This window comes from Strigops habroptila, chromosome Z (assembly GCF_004027225.2).
Source record: "Strigops habroptila isolate Jane chromosome Z, bStrHab1.2.pri, whole genome shotgun sequence".
Taxonomy (NCBI): Eukaryota; Metazoa; Chordata; class Aves; order Psittaciformes; family Psittacidae; genus Strigops; species Strigops habroptila.
Genome location: NC_044302.2, coordinates 79,250,150 through 79,268,439, shown reverse-complemented (window position 1 = coordinate 79,268,439; position 18,290 = coordinate 79,250,150). Strand labels below are relative to the sequence as shown.

The 18,290-nt window shown below is 36.9% G+C and overlaps 1 protein-coding gene across 4 annotated transcripts in view; it reads left to right on the top strand.

Annotated features, from left to right (window-relative positions):
* NLN (neurolysin) overlaps positions 1-1,304 on the top strand; it is a 38,413-nt gene extending 37,109 nt beyond the window's left edge. For all 4 annotated transcript variants that reach the window (XM_030471137.1, XM_030471138.1, XM_030471140.1 and 1 more), the window contains exon 13: positions 785-1,304. In XM_030471137.1, coding sequence (XP_030326997.1) covers positions 785-919 — 135 coding nt within the window. In that variant the 3' untranslated portion in view covers positions 920-1,304. The remainder of the gene's footprint in view (positions 1-784) is intronic.
* Positions 1,305-18,290: the final 16,986 nt, after the last annotated feature.

The window sequence follows — 18,290 nt, the reverse complement described above, 5'->3', positions numbered from 1 at the left end:
AGTATGTATGTGTGTATACACTGACTAAAAGGAAAAACATTTTCTTCTTTTTTATCAGAAGCATCTGGGACATCTGCATGCAAAATAATATTTTCTCATGTCTTAGAAGCTCAAAATTCTCTACATATCTTCTTTAAATTATGACATCTTTTCAAGAAAGTCCTTATTACTTACTGGTGTCTCAGAAGCTTGGTTCATTCTTTTTAAAGGAATCCATTCCTTCTGAAGTAATATTTCTTCCTGCAAATGAAAGCTGGGTTAAGTTTCTGTTACTTTACAATACTTTAATAGGAGAGTTAGATGTGTTTGTACATATTATACATACCACTGTGCATATGTGCATATGTGCTATATCTATCTATGAACTATAATCCTGTTCTCCAAACAGAGATTAAAGAAAGAGGAATCTTCAGTTAAGAGAGGATGGATGTTAGGTTCCTTTTTCCTGCCAGTCAGTCATGGGGATAATCCATCACTGAAGACTGTGAAGATTGTGCGTGCATTATGCTTTATAGCATGTCTTCTAGACAGGTTCTGATTGTAGCTTCCAAAACAGTGTAAAACCACCAAAAAATTATTTGTTCAAGAACAAGTTAAATTTCTGCTCTCTTGAGTTCTTCCAGCAGATCTAAATTATACTTGTGTGTATCCTGATTTGATATTATGAAAATCCGAAGAAGGAAAGGTGCTTGATCATGAGTAGATTTTTAAATACACAACAAATACAGAAAAGAGGCAGTTCGCAAGGTGAGAAATAGTAATGTTCTGCTTTACCTTTTATCAGGCTGGGATGAAATACAGAAACTTCATTTTGAAGCCTGGAGGATCTTTAGATGGGATGGATATACTACAAAATTTCTTGGAGCGTAAACCAAGCCAGAGAGCTTTCCTATTGAGTAAGGGATTATCTGTTCAGTAAAATTATGGTTCCTTTGTAATGGCATGTAAGTATGAAATGAACTGGAAATGTCAATGTATTTCACATCTTAACTGTGTATCACTCTAGGGGAATTGGGTCACTTTTTGATGATTTTTTTTTAATTGTATAAATAAAAATGTGGGGGTTTATTAAATTGCGTAGGACTACAAAATTCAACACATCAGGGAATAAATTCTGAGATGTGCAGAAGTTGAAGAATTTGGATGGTAATTTTTTTGGATTGTTATGAAATAATATTAATCAGTATGGGGAGTTGATGCCGTGTTTCTCTTTTAATAGATGCACTTAAACTGTGTTGTGAATTAATTTTAAAACTGGAGGGGATAAAAAAAGCACACTACCAGCAATAAAAGAAACAAATTCATTCTTATTCTGTGTTCTTCAATAGTATTTATTGCTCATCAGTGTCTTTGATGGAGAGGAAGCGTGTTTGATTTCATCATGGTTTGGGTTCAGTCTAGCTTCCTGACAAATTTCAAGACTGAGAATTTGCCCCAGGCAGCTTTATAGCAGAAATACTTGTGTGATGCTTTTAAACTTCATTCTGATGCACATTCACATCTATAATTTATAAACTTACACAGTATAAGTAAAAAGGAAAAAAAAAATCTACCATTTGAACTACCATTTTCTTCCCTTCATTATGTGAAAAAAGCCAAAATCTATGACATTGGCAGTTGATGGTCACAAATCAGGTCTTTGTTTTCCAAGTTATATCAGCATCAGAACTGAAAAGTTATACTTGAGCAATTGGTTTGTGAAGTATTTTGAGAAAAATGTAAGGAAGGAAGGGAAGATGATGTCCTTGGTGGGAGCATAAAAAGTCAGTCAAAGTTTTTCCTATTCCTTTTCAGTGTGGCATGCAAAGGTGCTATAAAAAAGCTTCATAGATTTAATGGTTTCAGCTATGGAAGTGTCAAAGTAATCAAGGAATTATTTTGCAGGGGTTTTTTGCAAGATCAGGAAAAATTAGCTTAAAAGCCAACTCCACACCACCCAAATAAAACTGCTAATCCAAGTGCACTTTTCTTGTCTTTAGACATCATACCTTACTTTTGTTTTGGTATTACAACACTTATATTAACAAACTTTAGTTTTGGTTACCACTTAAAATATTTTAGACATTTGAACCATAGCTGTAAACATTGTTCGTATTTTCATTTGTTCAACTGCAAAGTAAGAAAATGTGACTGGTCAACTCAAAAGACTTCCTCTTTTTCTAGCAAAAGAAAACTGAAAGCATTCAGTTTGGGTCAAATCTATGTGTTTGAGGGAGAAAAAACCCACAACTATGAATGTTCTATTGAAACTTTTATTTCTGTGTGGTTTTCTTTTAAAGCATTAAAATGGGTGAGAAAAGGAGCTGAGTTAAGTCCTGATAAATTTTCCACTTCAGAAGCTATTTTTGAACCACACTTGTTATGGATGTAAGGAAACATAAATACTTGTAGCCAAAACATACTAGCTATGTAGTCTTATCAAACCTCATAGTTAAGTCAATTTTATTGCTTGTTGTCAGTTAGAGTTTTAGATCCCAGTTCTGTTGGATTATTAAAAGTCAATACATGAAAATCACATGTATGAGAACATCCTGAATGATATTCAGAGCAACTGTGAAGAAAAGCTGAGGAAACTGATGGAGGAAAGATTAAACCTAAAACATGTAAATTTTGTCTAGATTAATTTCCCTTACATTCTGACTAGATGTGGAAGTATTTTGCTTTCGTTCTTGTGATTCTATTCTTTTTTTTTCTCTTTCACACTGTAATGATAGCTCAGATGAATTAAGATGTTGTAGAAAATATACTAAGTGATACTTTTTCAAAAATGAATCTGCAAATCTAAGCAATAGAACCTGTATTAAGAAGCAAAATGCAGTTTATATTTTATTGCTGATAGGCAGATTTCCACATGAGGGAGACCTTTCTCTGCATAAACCAGCAGTCTCAGATCAAGGTAGATAATTGCAAATGTAGTAATTATAAGCAAAAATAAAATGATGATAAAAAATTATGTTATGATTTAAAAGTTAGATTTAGGATAGTGCTGATGCTAATGATGATAATTTGACTCGTTTCTTTTCCTGTTCTTTAGAGTGTATGTGTTCTATAGTTTGTAATAACTAAGATACTGACGTGCAGCAGAAAGTCTGCTATTACACGCATGTGAAAATGCCTATATGATTGTACACTTAGTGTACATCAGCTGGATATCCATGTGTGTAGAGAGGAGAAAAACCTAAACTACATTGTGACCAGAAATGAAAGTGTTATGTCCCGAAGAATATGATTTTTTGTGATTTGTTTTTGTAGAAGCCAGTTCTCTCAGTCTGCATCAGGCAATAATTAAAGCCTATCATCTTATAGCTAAAACTGCACTCAACACAGAAGACTAATGGGTATGTTCTGAAGTGCTTCTGAAACATCTTAGTGTGGTAACATTTTCTGAATGGATCTTTCTGAATCAAATAGGGTTTGGACTAGATGATCTTTAAAGCTCCCTTCCAACCCAACCCATTCTAGGATTCCATGAAATTCATGTTCACATTCTTATTGTAAAGACCTGATCTTGGAATGGAAAATATAACCTGGAGAAAGACATCTTTTCTGGTTTTGGAGCTCTCCATCATAGGCATGAAACTTTGTCCGAATAGGAAACAACTTATTCTGACACTATTCCAAAGCTGTGACGTGAAGCCCCCCAAAAAGACAGGGAACACTTCTTTTGCTTTGGAAACATGAGTTAGTTGCCTTGGCACTACACAGAAACTATCACATGTATTCAAATGTGCCAAGAGGTAGGTATTTGGCAAAACCCAGCCTATTCTAGAGTTGCTAGACCCATGCTTTCACTGAATTAAATTTCAAAACAGTGAAAGTCTGTGTTTATTCCAAACCAACTTTAAGTATTCACTGTAATAAAAAAGTAACTTGTAAACTTAGTCTGTAACAACCAACTACCTTTTCAAGTTAGTAATATATCTTAATAGAATTTCATTATATTTAGGATTAACTTTTTTCCTCTGTCAAAAATTCAAATTGGACTTTGGTTGGCTTCACAACAAAAGCTTCAACTGAAAGGGAAAGGGTAAAATGAGAGATGAGAGAAAGTGGTGGTAACCATTCAGGAAGTGGATAATAGGGTTTCTCATTCTGCTCCTTCACTGCAACAAGTAGAGTGGGTTGGTCATGCAGTTGGGTCACAAGATGGCAAGGTGATGGCCTCAGCCACCCCTGCTGCTAGTTGTCTGACATAGGTCCAGCATTATAGGCTGTTTCTGGGATTGCTTGCAAGTCATGTGGTCAAACCTTTTTCTTCACTCTGAAGAAAAAGTTTATACTTTATTCACTGAATAAAGTTGTTGTGCTGACATAACATAATAAAGAGAGCTTTAAGACATCAGGAGTTAATGTTTGTAGACATAGGTGGAGTATTGACTGTTACTTGAGCGTCTAATACTACTACACTTGGTGTTCCTATTGTTCTCTATGTTCTTAATATAATAACTGCAGAAAAAAGCTTCCTCATTTTAATCAGTAAGCAGGGTCAGTCAACTGCTGACCTTGTTTGACAAAGAACTTTATTAAACCCTGTTTTAACAGATGATGAGGCAGCAACAAATTCTAGTGGCTGTAGTCATTTGGTTGGGAGAAGTAAGATTACTGCAACAAGAAGTGAATCACAAGGTCAAGATCTCAGCTTCCTCTTTGAAACATGAAACAATTTCTAAACGCCTTCAGAGGTAGTGCGGGTACTTGGGTTAAATGGAGAGTCCTGGAGGGGTTTTCCAGAACTGTAGAGCTGGTTGCATAGTGAGTGGTTACTGACTGGGATTAGAGAGGCTAGACATCAGGAAGTTAAGTGCTAGCACAAGTCAGAGGAAAAGGAATGAAAGCAGTAGGTGGAAGGATAAAGTTGGAGAAGGGTTTTCTGGCAATAGCTGTAGAAGGGTTGGAGTGGATATCAGAGGCAGATAGCAGGAAAAATGCAGTAACTTAATGCATACTGATTTATGAAAGGCTACTAAGGGCTTTTCATTGTTTTATGAATTAGAAATAAGACATGCTTGTCTGTGAATAGATTTCTTATCTTTTTATTTGCCTGCCAAATAATACGAGATTATACACCAGCTTGTTGCTTGAATACTTGTGCTTCTTCGTGATATCTGGAGATTAATTTTTGTTTCACTACTATTTTCCTCATGATTGTATTTTAAGCAATAATTTCCCATGGTGGAAGAAAAAAAGTGAAATGTTATGGGGGAAGTCCAGATTGTGGGGCCTATACTGGAAATCCTGTATAGCTAATCATCATTAGCTATTGTAAAAAGTGTAGATGATACAAAAGACTTGGTACCAAACAACGATCAATCTATTTTAGACCTACTTAGGATAAATAAAGACAAATTAAGTAAATGAACTGGAAGTTAGTGGTTGCCTAGAAACCAATAATCATGACCTGATTTTGTTCAGTATTGATTAACAGAGGATAGACTCAACCAATACTTGCTCACGCTATACTCCTAATGAATTAAAAAGGCTAAATATATCAGTGCTAAGAGAACCAATCAGTAAAATTATTGGAAGAAAATTGTGAATGTGAAGTGATACGTCTTTAAAATTCAATTGGCCAAAATCCCATGATTTCGCAACTTAAAATTTCTGAGAACAATTCTGACTAAGAACAAATCTGTTCACCAGTAAACGCAGCAATTAAAAATAAACAAAACAGATGTGAAGGGTCAGGGGTAGGAAATAGTTATAAGTTGAGGAATTTTAAAGTTAAAAATTCTAAAGAAAGCTAAGACTGTCACAAAAAAAAAAGCATGGATGAGCGGATTTTAGCCAGTAAGAGGTATAACTTTATGTATTAAGAACCAATAAATCTCATTTGTATTACAGACCCTTTAGTAGATGGAAATGCTAACATTGCAAGTTGCAAAAAAGACAATTTTTAATTACTGTTTCTCTTCTGTATTTAAAAAGAAGCAACGTGATGTAATCAAATCATATGAGAAGTGAGGTACTTTCCAGTCCATTATTAAGTGAGGAAGATATTAAGCAATACCTACTAAAAATAGATGTTTTTACATGAGTAGGATTGAATAACTTGCACTCTAGAAACCTGCAACAACTGGTGGTGGAGGATTTTTTCTCAGTGCTCTTGATGTTGGGATAACAGATATATGCCATTATACTGGAACAGTGCTAGTAAGATCCACTGTTCAAAAAGAGAAAATAGGTGACTATTGGTCACATAGCTTGAAATCCATCTTCAGCAAAGCAGTGGGAAAGAATAAATGTAGTTCTGTTGATGGAGAATTAAACAGTGAGTGTAATTCATATAGTGCAAGTGATTTTGTGAAAAACAAGTTTTGTCAGACAAGCCTGATATCATCATTTATGGCCATTACAAGCCTGATGAAGGTAATTGTAGAGAGATTTATGTAAGGGCTATTTGACTTAGTGCTGTGTATTTTTACTGGAAATAACAGTATATGGTCTCAACAGAGAATATGTAAAATGGAGTAAGAACAGCTAACTGTTCTTGGAGAGTACTTATTAGTGTAGAATTACCATTGAACAGGGTACAGTGATCTAAGTGCTTGGGGATCAGTAAAGGCCAGTAATATAAAATCACTGGTGGTAGAATTTGCAAGCAAGTGACCAGAAAAAGCAGTCACACAAGATTCTTTGGATTGTTTGAAAGCTTTGGGCATTAAGCCTAAAAAATTCTCTAGCATTGGCAAAGTAACATGTAACATGACTATGGTAACTAAAAATGTAGCTAAAAACCACAGCTTGGTGTGCTGTATTCTAAAAGGTACTGACTTCTTAAAGTGTCTAGAGGCTGGTTACAGCAGTCAGTTCAATCTGAATTGTTACGAGACTGTAGCAAAAATGGTTAAGCAATCTCATGGTGGATGAGTACAAGAACATTGCATAAGAGCAGGTTACTGATGCTATTTCTGTATACTGTAGCAGTAAAATGGGCACAATAATTGCATGTGATTTTAGTGTCCTTATTTTTAACTGGGGCTAATAAGAGTTGTTATTTCAAATAAACACAGGTGGTTTTGTATGTAGAACAGTTAAACTGTGGAACTCCTTACCAAGCGTATTGTAGAGACGATAGGTTTACAAGGGTTCAAAATAATATTCAGCAAGTTCCAGTCTTAGAAGAGAAGCCAGTGAAGGGTATTAAAATGCATAAAATCCTTTTCATCCTCAGGAATTACCTGAAACATGGAGAGTGGAGATCAGGATAACATTGAAGGAAATATACATGGTGGCCCTATTCATTTTTCTTTTAGGCATCTGCTTTTAGCCACTCCTGGAGATAGGATACTGTATCAGATCAACCTGCTGTTTGATCCAGTGTAGAAACTGGAGAAAGAGCAGAAGATTGCTGTCAGAGAGCTTACCTAAGAGCTGGAGAACTTTCAAAGAAAGACTTTTTAAAGCTTTATTTGTTCAGCTTAGCAAAAAAAGAAAAAGATTCTGTGATGACTTAATCATAGTCTCTAAGAATTGCCATCACATATTAAAGTCTCTTTAGTCTTTAGTAAGAGAATGTCAGGAGGAAACTGAGGCCAGTCATTTCAAAGAGAAAATAACAGTATTTTTAACAGTGAAGGAGTCTAACTATTGGGCCAGACTGCTCAGAAAATGCATAGAATTGTCAGTTCTTAGTGTCTTCAAATCAAGCCAAGTGAAAACTCTCCTGGGAGGTATGCTTTCAAACAAAAACAGTACATTAGACTTCATTCAGAGCAACTGAAGTGAAATGGAATGGCTCATGATATACAAATCAGATGGATTTCATGGGTCTTTTCCGCTTTAAAACTGTACAATTCCATAAACCTTATCTTAGCAAAAAAGTTTGTTGCATGTTTATGTGGCGCAGAGGTGTAAAACTACCCAGTGTAATTCATTGCCAAGGACTTCTTGCCTTGTAAAGCACTAATGGAAAGCAAAAGCAAATGGAGAAAGTACTTTTAAATTAAGCAAACATTTTAACCTGAAATAGCTTTCTTTAACTGGAGAATTGTGAGATTTACAAGCTTTTAGAAGAAAACTGAGCAGACAAATGTTTTTCCACATGACAGAGAACAGACATATCCTTTCATTTCTGGTTAAAGAAGGCAGTGTTTTTCTCTGTGAAAAGTAGAAACTGGGTAGTATTCCCCAATTATTATTACAAATAGGATTTTTAACTAGACAAAGTTAGTTACTTTTTCTTCATTGAGTTGTCCTCTTTGGATTTCCAGATTTCAGTTAGGCTTTAACAGATGACATCTTTTTGCAGAGCTAATACATTCTGAGTAGACTCACTATCATGCCAGAAACTTACCCTCTCCTCCTTCCTTTCCTTCTCCTCGCCATTAAAGTATTGCTCTCCTTAGGAATTTAGTCAACCTGTTAGCTGAGATGTATGCTTTAAATTTGGGAGAAGCACTTGGCAAAGAACTCAGCAATTTGTATTTCTCCTTATTCTTTTATTAAACTCTTTATTTGCTAAGAACCCATCGTGGCTCAACATCCATGATGTTTCAACCAATATCAGTTTAAAAAAAATAAATTGTGCTTTGGGAGGATACACTGAGAAGAATGCATTTTAGTCATCTTGATAGTTTTTTAGAAGTGTATTTTTATATTTCAAGCCTAGTCAAGAAGTAAGAAAATTTTATCCTATTGAAACTTCAGAATTAAGACCCATGGAGATTACAGCATTATTTACAGTAAAATATTCATGAATATAGTGCAAGTAAACTTACTAGCATTAGTAGCATTTGCCCCTTAGAGTGAAATTTTATTTTTATACAAATAAGCTTGCATTCTCTACAGCAAAGGAAAATCATTGGAAGTTTCATTTTTAGCAGTCTTTTTGTACCATCTGCTATCCTGTGTGATGAGTTCTCAGTAGAGCTGAACCTGTGTGCCATGAAGACAGAAAGGGACGAGGTCTTCTTAAATGATCTGTTCAGCCTGAATAGAAAGATAACATTGATGTCTGGGTTGGAATGCGGTGGGTCAGGTTTTTCAGGAGAAAAATTGGGGGGGGGGGGGATACTCTTGCCAAACATGAACTTGGTGTACAGAGTAAGCTTTCTGTGGTAAAGGAATGACATGTTACTAAAGTGGTTGTTCCACCAGAGGTGTGATACAACAAAATTCAGAACCCCTTGTGAGACAGGATCTGTGAAGGAAAAAAAAAAAAACAAACCAAACAACCAAAACCCATCATCAGTCTTTACAGAAAACTGATAGTTATGACGGAGAGAACTGGGTGATGAATTCCAAGACATGATCTCAGAAAGAGGCCTTCATTATAGGGAAAGTTTTATCTGCACACCAGACAAAAATCTAGTCAGTTTAGTCACATAACCGTGTTTCATGGACTTTCTCCTGGACAGACGCAGATATACTATAAAACATCCAAGATTTCAAAAAAAAAGTCAGTCTTAAGTGGAAAATCCTACCCAGGTTCTGCAAAAGCATGTCTAAAGCCTGGCACAGAGTCTGGCCATTGTAAATTTGGCCACTGTAAATTCTCAAATGGTAACAATTGCCCAGGCTGGAAAGCCGAGAGCTACATTTTCTGTATCATGTACTACCTCAAGCACCTTGAAATCAGAAGATACCTAACAAGGATCCAAGAGATAGCTCGGATCTGCAGCAAAGGGGTGTCATTTCTTGTTGGTACCCAAAGGTAGTAGGGTCACCCAATCTTGAAAATGTGACAGAGTATCTTCTGTTTTCAAATTTTTTTGCTTTGGACATTCCATGCCCAAAGTGGAGATGGAGACTGAGTATCTCAGCTAAATAGAGGAAAAGAGACCCTTCAAGCCTCTTGAAGTGCTTATGGGGCTGGAGAAGCGTGGGAGAGTAGAAATCCTACTTGCTGGATACACATACTTGATTAATATGGGCTCAGTTCCGTAACGTAGTACATTGTCTGGGAAGCTGCACAGGTATGACTTCTTATGCCACCGTAGAATGATTTGCCAAATAAATCCCTAATATATATATATTAGCGTAGCATTTGTTTAGTTATCAACAAAGTTCCTAAAATACTAAAAATGGCTATTGAAACATTTTTATTATTATGGGTGACCCACATGTGTACCAGAAATATGCCTCTTGATTACTTCCTCATGGTAACAAAGACATTTCAGTGGCTGATAAATTTTTCCTGTTACTTAAGTATGTACAGCATTAGTTAAATGGGAAAGTTGCATCAAAGGTGTAAAGATATTGCTGACTTCATTAAAAAGAAGGCAATTTTATGAAGAAGCATTGTGATAAGAAGGCAGAATTTAACATAAATATAAAGGATAATAAATTTATGCAGCAGCAGAATTGTAATTTTCAGAAGCAAAATTTTAGATGTAAGAGAATAGATCTCTTAGTCATTTCAAACATTGTCTTACTCAGTATTTTATCCCAGAGCTTGGAATCTAATTGGTATGATGATACCTAATTTTAAGGCATTACACGTTTTATATTGGCTTTTTATCTTCTGATTTATGCTAGTTACCCTCAAAGGAGAAATTTTGGCTGAGGAAGATTGTACTGACTTTATTTGTAAAACATTGCAGTATGTCATACAAATAAAAATCAACAAGATGTCTAAGAAAATAACAGAGACAATATTTTCTTTCATAGACTTAATGGAAAATAATTGCCTTAGTTTAAAAGAAAGTACAACAGAGTATCATTTTGTTCTTGACGTTTAATTAGATTTGGCTATTGCATAGTTTTACCAATAATAGGATAATATTGTGAGTTCAGGCTAGTGAATTCTGAAATGGTTCTGCCAGTGTTCGAAAACTTCCTGTACATGACTTGCAAATTGATACCTCAGTTTAAGCAACAGCACACCTTTGAATAATATATGATTCTTTTGATTTGTCTTTAATACATCTAAAAGAGCCTTCAAAATAGAGAGTAGTTTAAAGGAACATTTCTGAATCCACTTTTAATCAGATTGTCATTAGAGAAAGTTAATCTTCTTAAATTGCAAATACAGGTTGAAGGTGAAGGTTACAAGTCCCACACATCTTTCCAGAAGTACTGACTATGTCTTATCTTCCAGTACAGTTAAGCCTGTGTTGTGGCTACTGTGCTGCCTGTGTTGTGGCTACTTCCACCATGAAATGTTTTGTTTATAAGTACTTTGTTCATTCTGTTTGCAAAAAAGGAGGGAGTGAATCTAAATAACCACTTTTTTCCCCAAGTCCAAAGCATACCTTTTATATATGTAACCAGTATTTATTAACAGCATTTTATGGCAACAATTTTACATGTTAAAACAGAGAGCCTAATGTTAGTTATTTGATTGATTTTCAGACAATGAAGAACTACTGAGCTCAATGAGAGCCATACAACAGAGTGCTGAAAAGTCAAACTGTAGTAATTTGCCTAACATCTAAGAAGTTTTATGCTCCTCTTACTGACCACTTTTTGTCTAAAGCATTTTACAGAATGGATAGCAAGGTTAAGAATATTCCTCTCTACAAGACCTAGAGAAGGTATTTTGACAACTGTTAAACAATGAGTCTCTCAAATTTGAAAATGTAACCAAGGGGGGAAAAAGAAGGGGAATTATAGTCAGCCAGAAAAGTAGAAGATAACCTGGTATGACTGCAGGAGATGTGAATATGAACAGGGAGATCAGCAATGTAATGATAAAATTTCTCTTCACTGGAAGTATTGTATAGTGACAACTTTTCACCAGAAAACACAAATGTGAATGCATCATTATATACAGAAAAATATAAAATTAAGTGTCAATATTTATTATAAACAGAGGCATATAAAGTACTGCGTAATTTCATATGTGGGAAGTGGCAATATTTCAGATTCTTTCATGCTGACTAGTACAACTTCAGTAACCAAAATGCCCAAAAAGAATTGCTATGAGAAGAATGATCTACTCTGCATGCTCTCTGCCTGATTCAACACACACACCAACATGTGTTCAAGTCTATCCCTACTTTGAGAGCACTCGAGCAAATGCTCTGCTGATTAAAAAGCCTAAAACACTAAGCCTGGTAATTCATTGCTTTTGGCACTGAATTTTCCTATAACAAAGAAGCTGATGAGCTTGGGTGAAGAGAGTTGGGACCCTTGAAGCTGAGCATTACAGACACTAGTGCTATTAGTTTCACACATCTTAGGTGCTTGTGCTGTTGTTGCTGGTGAGGGACTAGATCATCAGGTTTTGGGAAAAAAGGAAGTCTCAGACATGGACACAAATAATACCTTTTTGAAATATGTTTCACAAGATCATAATGATTAAGTTACACAAGGAAACACATGGTACGAAGTACCTTTTGGTTTTGATTATATACGCACAGTCCACTGAACATAAAGGAAATCATGAGGTACTATCTAGATAAGCTTTTCTACAACACTGATTTATGTGCAGCAATTTAGTGTAGCTCCAATCTACAGTTTGCGTCTTAGATTTAAGATCTAGAAAATTGTTCAGCCGATTCCCTTGCAGATTGTTCCTTCCACATTAGCATCAGGTAGCTCCTCCCCACCTCCATATCTCCTGTCAGGAAATCGGTCGCTGAGGGCACGTGGGGGACAAGCTGCATTTCCACAGTTCTGCTGGTTTGTTTAGCTGTAGTCTGGGTGGGTTAGCAGCTGTTATTATGTTCTGCCCAACTTGAGCCTTGTGGTTGTGGCCTGGAGGGAACTCTTGCATGGGATAAAATGGCTCATTTGCAGTTGAGCCTACTCTAAGCCGTGGGAGATGGAAGCATTTCAAGGAATTTCAGAGATTGTTAGGTATATAACTGCAGCAGTCTACTGAGCAAGTTTTTAGGGAGCTGCATATTCTTAGAGTTATATAACCTGGGTAAATGTAAGTGTGACTTCATGACAACAGCAAACAGGACATTTCAAAACAAAATTTTTCTCTGCCAAGTTTCAAATCTTACACTAAACCATAGATACCAAATGGTTTTAATTATTGAGATAATATGTGTAATACCTTGCTTTGATTTCAGAAGCAGCCAAAATAATTCAGCTGAAATTTTCCTCACCAAAAGCAGCCCGGGAAGTATATTCAGCATGGAAAGTTCCAGCTCAAACAGTTACAGTTTGGCAAATTTAAAAGCAATTGAAAACAGGTTATTATAATAGGAAGTGTTGAGCAACTTAAATTGCAGACAGGTCTACAAGCCTAGACTATAATTTACCACATGTAGAAAGTGAATTGTTAAGATGTCAAGTTATAAAATTAGGTGGAGAGTTTCCTGGTATGGTTTGTCAGAGTTGGTGCTAGTTAAAGTGGTTTACTATTTTTAATGTTGCTATATATGTATTTTGAACTCTGGATTTCAATAGCATCATTTTTTTTCCCCCAACATTTATCTCATTGGATATTTTTGTATCATTTGGATTTTGGTCAGGGTAGGGCTTGTTGAAAAATTCCCTAAGACTTTTCACTGAAGTATTAGTGGAGAAAATTACTAATTTTTTTAATTGAGATGCTTACAGAAATATTCCTTTCCACAAAAAACAGGATTTTTATAGAATGGTTAGGTTTAGTGTTAAGTTTTACTCTAACATATGTAAGATGTGTTTTCAGGTGGCTAATCTATGGAGATGAATCTTCAGCAGGGATTCACTGATACAGGTCTGCTAAATGTCAGTGGAGTTAAGTGAGCTATCTCGTCAGCTTGCATTAACAGATTAAATGAACTGTGAGGATCATCAAATATTTACATGTCTGCTAAGGTAGCCTTCTTGTTAACTTTAAAATGAGGAAATACTGTGTTTTGTGTAAGGGATACATTTACTTCAGCAGTCATATTCAACTGATATTAGACCTGAAATCTCATACTGTGGAAAAGCTGTAAAGCAAAAGCTTGAAAGACATAGAGATGCTCTGTCTCAGCTAAGAAACTATCAAGGCAGTTACTTCAAACAATGGTATGCTCAAAGATTGGATGAAGAATTTAGAACTATCTTCCAGAAGTGAACCCACAACACAAGACATTAAAGCCAGCATTGGCAGTTACTGGTGAGAACAACTACTGACGAGGATTCTGCTGCTGCAAGTAAAATGGTCTAGATACCCATGTGGCTTCTCCTCTTTTATCTAATGCTTGGACATGTGTATAAAAGGATGGCAGGCTGACAGATACAAATGTAGATGTCACAGACTAAGAAAGGAGCCAAGGAAAGCAACTTGCCAAATGACAACAGTGTGTGCTTCATTGGAAGATGTGTTGAAACTGAAAGCGGGATGACACTTGAATGGATAGTAATTATAGGAGTAAACAGTCAGGTGACTGTAATCTTCAGAGTTAATCCTTCCTTGATAGTAAAATCTGGTATCATGATGTTTTAACTTTTAAAAGTGGAAGCACACTATCACCAGGAGTATGAACCTCCTATGAGTATGAATCTCATGTAAATGAGATGTTGGTAAGAAAACTGTATAAGAAAAGGATATAAATAAAGAGATTGAGGTTAAAAAATATTTATTGCTGTGAGAAGATGGAGGAAGGGAATTCAACCTTATTAAAACACGTGTTTTGTTTCTAGATACATAGCAAGATCTTTAATCTTATTTACCCAGGTGTAATGTAATATATCAGAACATTTTCACCAGTTGTTCCAGGGACACTGAACCATAACAGCTCCGGATTGTCCGTTGTGTTGAAAGGAAGGTAGAAATTGTTCTGTTCCTGCTGCCGAAAATCTTGCTGACATTTTATTGATGGAACTTGTGGTGCTGAACAAGATTGCCATGCCAAGTGGTCTGCTGCAGTAAGGCATGTACCCTCACTGAGTTGTTTCGTAGAATGGTTTCCCAAGTTGGTCACAGCAAATTAAAAATAAATTAATTCTGAAATCTGTGGTCTCTTCTTGTTTGGATTCCCTTAGTAAGTTTGTACCTCATTTGCGTTTGTCTGATAGATGCGTATTTCAGATTTCTTTTTCAGTTCTTCCTATTTCAAAGGTTAGATAATTATACTGCAAATTAAACCAAAATAAGGCCTTCATATGCTTCACCTAGTGCATGTAATCTTGAATTTTCAAGTACATAAACCAAGCTCCACGGTTTAGTTGCCTAGTTTTGCATTGTAAGGAGATACACAGTTTAATGGTATCTTTTTAAAAATCAGATTTAGGTTAGCCTGTCATTTGGGATTGTGTTTTAGTACCACCGTGTAATTGCTATATAGATCATTTACACTCATTTTAGACAGACAGCCTAAGATTATGAATAGTTAAATTTCTGTATTGTCGTTGCATTAGTTATTTCAGAAGTATCACTGAAACTATGATTCTGCCATGCTTCAAAAGCATGGAGATGTTAATAAGCAGCAATTATGAAAGATTGCTGTTAGCTTCTCACAATGTAAATATTTCTTCATGATGCTGACGTGTGAGTGCCTGTAAAAGACGACTGCTCTATGCTGCTTTCCGGCATGCACACAAAGATCTGCCAGGTATATCTGAAAAAAAACAGCTCACTTTTCCCTGCAAGCAACGGTAACAGCCTTTCAGTCTGTCATGCTGCGTGCATACATTTGTGCTATGAATTGAGAAATGGCTCTTGCGGAGTTCTTCCTGTTCATTTGGCTGAACTGAACAATGCTTCGGCAGGGGCGGGGTGGGTCAGCATGTACCGGAGGCATGTTCCAGCTTCCATTTTAGTCAATAGGCATTTTACCACGGAAATAGAGGCTGGATAAGGCCTTTTATGTGAAAAATTTCAGTCCAAGTAAGTAATTGCTTCTCCTGTAGTAAAGAAAGCAGCTCATAAAGATGCTGCATATCAGCAGAGATTTATAAATACAAGCTTTAATAATACGCAAAACAGACATGCAAGTCTGTAACTTTTTGCAAATCTGCACGAGAACATTTTAAGTTGTGAGCTCAGACTTCTTAACCTTCAGACATCTCTACCGCAAGCACAACTTCACACAAAGGCTGACTGGAGAGAGCGCAATGCAATTGCTACTGCACTTCCCAGTGTCCTAAATGGCACGTTTAAAGGCAGTTTGGGCAACCCTGCACCACTATGCCATGGAGTCTGTCCTGGCACAGGCAAAGATCCCATAGGGAAAAGAAGAAAGGAGGTGGTCATGTAATTGAAGACTATATCATAAAGCACAGTCACCACTGGGTGTAATTATGGTTGAACATAATTATGGACCTCTTAACCTTATGTACCTTAATTATAGTACCTCCTAACTCTTTTGAGTGCTTGCCTTGGAACTGGGTCTGGTGTAGCTCTGCTAGCCTACAAAACACACCATGGTTGTATTAGCCGTGACCTTCTTATTGCTAAAGACAGTTACTTGGTTAATGCAAGTGTGACTGGGTTTTCTGTGTGTGTTTAACTTGCTTAAGCTAGTTAGTGAAGAAATTTGGCAGTAGTCTTTGAAGAAAGTAAAGCTGTTACTGAGGGCTTTGGCTGTCTCTTTTTTCTGGGGAATGAGAGCTGTTCGGGAGGTCTCAGGGTAGCAGTGAGGGAGCTCGGGAATCTTGGAAGCTTCTCAGAGCATCTGGAGCAGACAGCGTCATTTTGGAAGTTGTCCAGGCTAAGTGTCGGAGCAAAACACAGCTCCCAGCAGCCACGGTACCTCCTGCCAGAGCCACAGCACAGCAGTTCCCTCCAGCACTCTCCAGCCTGGGTCATCTTCACCACTCTTGCCCCTGCCTACCTTCCTGTGTGGGATCACCCCCCCCCCATCTTCTCTGAAACGAGCCATGACAACATGTGTGTCTTTCACGTGCGCAGATGTCTCATGGGCTCTCTATTGGAAGGAAGCTGTCCAGCCAGTTAGGTCTGTGTCATCATGGTGAAAGCAGAGAAGTGTTCCACCCACAGCGATGTTCTGCCCTTAATGGAAGAACTTAGCCTAACCCTCACACTCGTTTGAAAACACTTAAGAGTGGTAGGCAGGGAGACAGACTATGACAAATGCATCTGGATGATATAATCTTTCATCTCAACTGTATTTTGATGAAGAATAACAGCAACTTTGGATTTCAGTGTCTTTACGAAAAATTCCTGCACCGAATAAGTAAGAGAAAATTACTTACCATCTTAAAGGGTCCTGAAAATCCGGATACATGAGAAACAGCTGTACAACAATACATAATTAAAGCAGAAATCCCCAGTATTAAGCTAAAAAGTGAAAGATACCTAGTGCTGTTGAATCTTACTACTTTTTGATGGGGTGGGAGGTACAAAGAAGCTTTATTTCCTCTGCTGTGCAGTGACTAGCGTGTGTGACAGCACTTAAGCAACAAGATGCTCCAAAGGGAACAGGTTGTATAGAAATGGATGTGCTAGTGAGTAGGACTTGCACAAAAGACGTCCCCAGAGACACAGCTTCATTTCAGATGGCTCTGTCTGGAACTTGGATCTGCAGGCCAACCCTGCCCATAGGCAGCCTGACAGAATAGTATGAGATGAACAGAGGTAATTAGCATTAATTTTTTTTTTTATTAAATATGTGTTTAGAGATTGTTAAAACTCACCAGTAAACCAGGAAATCTGCAAAATGTTACCTACTATCTTGCCCTATGTTTTTTCTTCCAAGCATTCATCAGTTTCTTCTGAAGGCACATATCTTTCTGCAAAATAACCATAGCCAGAACCTTTCAGGCTGTATCCAGCCAGATGCTAATGTTGTTAGAAGCAGTAATAATTATGCAAGCAGTCACTTCACTGGTCACTGAAGGTGAATTCTGTATTCAACCTGAATACAAGCAGGCTGTTGTGCTTTTAGCAAAGAACTGTGAAATTACATATCAGAAACCAAAACTCCCTTCTGACTCCCCTGTAGGTAAAAGAGATGTTCCTGGGAACAAGGTGGCTTTTGCAACATGTAGAAGCTGATGTACATCACAGTGTACTAAGTGAGGCACTTGCTGCCTGCATGAGAGGTTCTGGTGTGCGTACTGGTTACATTGTGCTGCTCAGATGAGAACTTCATTGTCTGATGCCTTTTGCTCAAACAGCTGCAGTGTAATAAGAAAGACACCGGTACTTATATTTCCCAGTATGGCTGCTGTACAGCATGTCTGTTGACGCTGCTTCTTCTCTATTATCTTGAGATTTGTTACTATAATGACTTCTTTCGCCTCCCCCTCTTCTGCAGACTTTATTGAGCCATCACTGGGGAGCTTCTCTTCATGTTAGTGCCCTTTTTCTTGACTCCGAATTAATGAGGGGTGAAACTGGAACAGTGACTCATAGCAAAGGAGGAGCACTTCTATTAGTAATAAGCAAAGAAGGCCACAGGAACCTACTGCCTCCCGGCTCCAACAATGCCTTCCTTTTGTGTGTCATTCTGACACTGACC